Genomic DNA, 5,914 nt, shown 5'->3' on the forward strand with positions numbered 1-5,914 from the left:
AAAAAAAAAAAAAAAAAAAAAAAAAAAAAAAAAAAAAAAAAAAAAAAAAAAAAAAAAAAAAAAAAAAAGAAAGAAAGAAAGAAATCAGTAATTTGTAAACTTGAAAAGATATTAGGAACCTTTTCCTCCATGACCACTTGGTTTAATCAATGCGGTGCACATTATATTCCATTCAATATATAAGATGTCGTGCCAATTATTTGTAGATTCCTATTCTACTTGAATTCATAATGTGCATCATTCATACAATTAATGCAAAAAAAAAATGGGGAAGGACGTGAAAACAAATATCTGAAGTCAAAATCACTCACGTTAATTCTTAAAAACTTGGTATAGTACACTTAATTACTTTTTAACTGATAAACTTATACAAGTAAATGCATCGCACAAGTTGGAAGAAGGCTCTTACCGTTTTTCATGACCTCAAATAGCATATCGCAGTAATATCTAAAAGGTGATATTCTCATTACGCGGCAAACATACTCCGCAAGGTGATAAGGAAATAGCTGCAAGAAAAAACATCATTGTTTTAAACACTAACGGTAAAAAATTTAAACAAGTTAGTACCATATGTGTGCATCCAATGTAATTTTCTTGTTCATAAATTCTAACAGAGTCCAGATCCCAAAAAACCTTTTTGTACTCAAAGATCTCTTTCCTGCAACCCTCAACCTTCTTTGAATCCAGAATTAGAGGGCGGCAATTATTTGCAGTCAACACACGAGATAATATTATAAAAGAATGGACCCAAAAAGGCTTTTAACTCATTACTACTGGGTTGATTCCAAGGACAATTGCCACCATGCCCAACCCTTTCGTTAGGGCCTCAACAAAGCTAGGTCTTCGTTTCACAGCATATATGGTTTTGTGTCAGAATAATATGTAAAAGCTAGTCTTTCTACAATCCTCACGTGGAAATACTCCAAGTTGATAGAAGTATAAAACATGGACTATCAAGATCAAAACATCACAACCATCTCTGAGAACAAAAGTTAAAATAGTTGTGCCTTGCAAGACAGCAATTTAGGTAGAGATATATACTGCAGTAGAACTTTAACAATAATAAAAGCGACAGTAATTCGATAAATAATTGAACTTTTGCTACAACACAGACCGCTAAGTTCCTTCGCAGATACCGCATCATATCTTCATAATATTCACTTTCTCTGCATACTTTGCGAGCGAAACTAGTGTTCCATTGGAGCCTCTTCTTTATACAGTGCTCAATAATCCTGCAAGATATGAACATGCATCATATTTCAGGGGAGCTTGGATTATTAACGCTCTTTTTTTTTTTTCTTTTTTTGCATTAGAATCCGCCAATTAGCCTGCCAGCTTTTTCAATGGTTAAGTGACAGGGAACAATGACAAAATAGAGTGTTTGAACTAAAATTTTAAGGTGACACTTTGTCTGATTTAATCATAGGTAAAGAACAGCTCGATCTTTGCCCTGCAGTTCTGTAAGAACATTTTGGCTAATGATGCCTCGTTACATGAGTGTGACACAAATCATTTGTGATCTTTAAATATATGTGGGTTAATATCCAAATCAGCTTGCATGCACACACCTTAGCTATTTTCACGGGACAACTGTCAAGACCCTACTACAACTCTACCATAATTGATTGTCAAAAAAAAACTCGTAGGATATTAAATCCTAAATAGGTGTCTACCATAACTTAAACTTGTTCTCTTTAAGCACTTTGTTACTAGTGCGCTAAACTCTAACCTTCCCAGCAAGGTGTAAATTATCTATATTTCGTAGGATAAGAGTAAAATGTAAAAATCACATGTGAGCAAATTCCTCGAGTATTGGACAGACTAGGATAATTTGCACCTCTCGGTTTCCAGATACAGTGGACGCACCCAAATCTACTTGCTCTACCAGGAAAGTCAAAATAAAACCTAAAGACTGTTGGATGATGGAAGTCCCACATCGACTAATTTAGGGTGTGATCATGGGTTTATAAGTGAGGAATACTACCTCCATTGGTATGAGGCCTTTTGGGGAAGCCCAAAGCAAAGCCATGAGAGCTTATGCTCAAAGTGGACAATATCATACCATTATGGAGAGTCGTGTTCGTCTAACGTGGTATCAGAGCCATGCCCTAAACTTAGTCGTGCCAATAGATTGGTAAATCCTCAAATATCGAACAAAGAACTCTTAAAGAAAAGGAGCCAAGCCCCTCCTCGAAGGCAGTAAAAAATGACTAAGACTCCAAAGGGGTCGAGCCTCGATTAAGGGGAGGTGTTGGATGATGGAAGTCCCACATCGACTAATTTAGGGTGTGATCATGGGTTTATAAGTGAGGAATACTACCTCCATTGGTATGAGGTCTTTTGGGGAAGCCCAAAGCAAAGCCATGAGAGCTTATGCTCAAAGTGGACAATATCATACCATTATGGAGAGTCGTGTTCGTCTAACGTGGTATCAGAGCCATGCCCTAAACTTAGTCGTGCCAATAGATTGGTAAATCCTCAAATATCGAACAAAGAACTCTTAAAGAAAAGGAGCCAAGCCCCTCCTCGAAGGCAGTAAAAAATGACTAAGACTCCAAAGGGGTCGAGCCTCGATTAAGGGGAGGTGTTGGATGATGGAAGTCCCACATCGACTAATTTAGGGTGTGATCATGGGTTTATAAGTGAGGAATACTACCTCCATTGGTATGAGGTCTTTTGGGGAAGCCCAAAGCAAAGCCATGAGAGCTTATGCTCAAAGTGGACAATATCATACCATTGTGGAGAGTCGTGTTCGTCACAAACATAAAATATAATAGTAAGGCAATACAACATGAAATCAAGGTTGCTTGCAGCCGTTTCTAACCTTCTATGCCACTCTTCTTTGGAGGACAAGGTTGCTTGCAGCCGTTTCGGGAGGCTCTCCCAAGCACATTCTTCCTTGATTGCTTTCAATAACAACTGTTCCTCGATAGTTGCTGGAACGTGCTGCATTTTTCAAAAACCACAACTCTACTCCCTGGAACTAAATATTTAGCTGCGAATTCGTATGACTGCAATAAAAAATGGGGAAAAAAACATAATTAACCAGAGATATACCGTCGAGGACTAGCTTGAGGATGCTGATACATTCGGAAACCGTTAAGTAAAAAGAAGAACTATCATTTCGTGTTCAAATTTCAACCAAAATGAAACGAAATTGACATAATAAGAAGCATCAAAAGATCAGTCAACTGTAGAAAGCTTCAGGTATAGCAGCTGCTAGATTGAATAAATCAGAAGGTGACGGAACAGAGACTAGTAATTCCAACCTTTGGTCTTCAGTCGGTGTACCGTCCCAAATATTCCGATCGAGCAGGCCGGATTAGTAGATCGTCAATGGCAGTATAAGCGTGCTCTGTAGATCGGATTGAACTCGAGACAGTCGAAAGATTATGGATCTTCTTCTTGCATTAAGTAAATAGGAGGGAACTTGAAATTGGGATTGAGATCAAAGAGTTGAAGAGTTAAATTCCGATGGCGCTTGACTGCTGGCGCCGATACTCCAGAGAGCGCTTGTTCTTCGGATTGTTTTCTCGGATTTTGACATTTTATGACCCGAAATGCGTTCAGACATATTCTATTCTTTCGCGGATAAAATATAATTGGGTCAAACCGCTTTCAATTAAATCATGCCTTAAATTACCATTTTAGCCTTGAGCTCTTTAAGAAAACAAACAAATAATTAAATGACTATTTGTATTAATAAAAAAATAAAATAAACTTTTTTTTTCCGGATTTTTTTTATTTCACTTTAAAAATATTTAAACGTGTAATCCATCTTTAAAAAAAACATTTAATCCTAAGTGGTGGATAGTGTCACAGTAGCACTTCTCTAGACAATAAATTTTGTCATTGCACAGCACTCACTCCTAATGCCGAGCGAGTCAAGCCAATTCAAATTCGCGTCACCTATAACAAAACAACGTATGCTCGAGCCTCTGGTCCTGTTTTGAAAATAACGTTTTAGAAAACGGGGCAAAGAGATTTTTGAAATATACTTTAAGAGTAAGATTGAAATAAGGGTTTAAAAGAAATGTCATAGATTATAAGCGAAGAAGGCAACACAGCGACTTAGATAGCATATAACTCCGAATATAAAAAAATTGACAATTAGTTGCATCCCTTTATAGTACGTTTTGAGACAATTCAAGTCTGACAATACTAAACATGATTTCGTCAAACAGTCATACAGACATAAAATATTACAGTAAGACAATACAACATGAAATAAAATAAAATATTTGGGGTGGCATGGACATGCGGTCATAGGTAACATGTCTTAGATGAACATGACCGTGACACACACCTGTATTATCTACAAAATGCACAATACTCACTTGACATTGATTTATTTTAGGCGATGTCTGAGATGTATCTCCATATTTTCTATATTCTTAATTTAAAGAATATTAATTATATTTTTAAAATTGTAACGGTCTATTTTTAGGTAAAGAGATTTTAATTTTTTTTTAAGAAATTATTAATACATTTTAAGAATATTTTTTAAGAAAAATGTGTATTTACTAATTTAGCTAAATATTTAAACTAAACAATTAAACCAGACAAGTGCGCGCGCACGTTACCGTATTGCCAAGGTGCAACGCGCGAACGGGAACCAAGGAAAGGAGCCGGCGGCGGCGCCGCAATCCAAGTTAGGGTTTTCCACCCGCCATCTCCATTTATACTAGAGTTCGTAAATCGCCGTCCATCGAAGTTCTATTCCAACACAGTGATCTTCATCTTACATTATTCTCCGTGCAAGAACAGAACGAAACTTGGTACGGTTCCTTTCTTGTTTGCTGACCGCATATTCTTTATCGAGCTGTATATTACGTACGTAAACTAGGTCTTAATTTTATTCGCGTTGCAGTATCAGCGATATTAATAGGCTTGTGATGTGATGGTATTAATAGGCACACATTTTATCCATCTTCAGTCTTATACTCTTACCCGCTCTGTTTTTTCTCCGCAAGTGCATTTTTAACAAAATCATCAGGCTAATCTATGGGCCATGGCTATTCATGGATTTAACTTTTATACAACTTTCATTTATATCTGTCACTTCATTTTTATTGATGCAGTACTAATCGTGAGCAGCTGCGGGGACTGGGGAAGTTGAGAAGTTGAAATATTAGTTTAATGGCGCTACGTTTCGAGGTATTATTTCGTTTTGCACGACTTTTGTTTAAGGTTAACTTATTAATTCATGTTCATTTCAATGTTGGTGGCTTAGACTCTTGGGTTACAATGACTTTTCAACTCATTGGTATTCCATCAATTTGGAGTAGTGATTTATTTACTAAGTTCTGGGTTCGTGTCCGTTTAATGAACGTTTTTCATAGAAAATAATTATACCATGCCAAAATATTTCACCCTTAGCTCGTTATTTCCTAATTAAGAGAAGTTCTAACTGGGTGTATTTTTAGGACTTTAATTTGTTTTTTTCTCATTAAATTGAACACGAGTGATGAAATTATTAATTATCTTTCATTTAGACACTTTTGTGATTGCATAAGACTACTTTCGCCAGTGTTATTTTTGATGTATTAGATGTTTGTTTGATAATGTTTGAGCGTTTTGCCTTTTGTTGTTACACATGGGCGTCTTTTTTCTGTCGATTAATTTGCAGTTAAATTGTTTTTGTAGCTTGCTTCGAGCTTTCTTTGGTTGAAATTAGAATGTTCCATTAGTAAATTGTCGAAAATTTACTGTTTGATTTTTGACGATTTCTTGTTCTGTTTTGAAAGGAGAATTAAATATCTAAGTTGAACATGGCAAAATTTAATATTTTAATAAATTAACTTACTATTCAAATAAGTTTTGTATTCTTATTCATTTGCAAAGAACAATTGAATTTGATGTGCCTTTGGTATTTAAAAAAAAAAAAAAAAAAAAAAAAAAAAAAAAAAATTTT

At 35.6% G+C, this 5,914-nt stretch overlaps 2 protein-coding genes across 2 annotated transcripts in view; one reads left to right on the forward strand and one right to left on the reverse strand.

The window, feature by feature from the left end:
- Positions 1-3,566, reverse strand: part of LOC111443015 (protein FAM91A1-like) — a 15,227-nt gene extending 11,661 nt beyond the window's left edge. The window contains exons 1-4 of the mRNA XM_023080612.1: positions 3,270-3,566; positions 2,825-3,011; positions 1,115-1,232; positions 410-506 (exon numbers count right to left, since the gene is read on the reverse strand). Coding sequence (XP_022936380.1) covers positions 410-506; positions 1,115-1,232; positions 2,825-2,952 — 343 coding nt within the window. The 5' untranslated portion in view covers positions 2,953-3,011; positions 3,270-3,566. The remainder of the gene's footprint in view (positions 1-409; positions 507-1,114; positions 1,233-2,824; positions 3,012-3,269) is intronic.
- Positions 3,567-4,562: 996 nt separating this feature from the next.
- The window catches only part of LOC111443016 (queuine tRNA-ribosyltransferase catalytic subunit 1-like), an 8,063-nt gene continuing 6,711 nt past the window's right edge, over positions 4,563-5,914 (forward strand). The window contains exons 1-2 of the mRNA XM_023080613.1: positions 4,563-4,778; positions 5,082-5,157. Coding sequence (XP_022936381.1) covers positions 5,140-5,157 — 18 coding nt within the window. The 5' untranslated portion in view covers positions 4,563-4,778; positions 5,082-5,139. The remainder of the gene's footprint in view (positions 4,779-5,081; positions 5,158-5,914) is intronic.

This window comes from Cucurbita moschata, unplaced genomic scaffold (assembly GCF_002738365.1).
Source record: "Cucurbita moschata cultivar Rifu unplaced genomic scaffold, Cmos_1.0 Cmo_Scf00005, whole genome shotgun sequence".
NCBI classification, from domain to species: domain Eukaryota; kingdom Viridiplantae; phylum Streptophyta; class Magnoliopsida; order Cucurbitales; family Cucurbitaceae; genus Cucurbita; species Cucurbita moschata.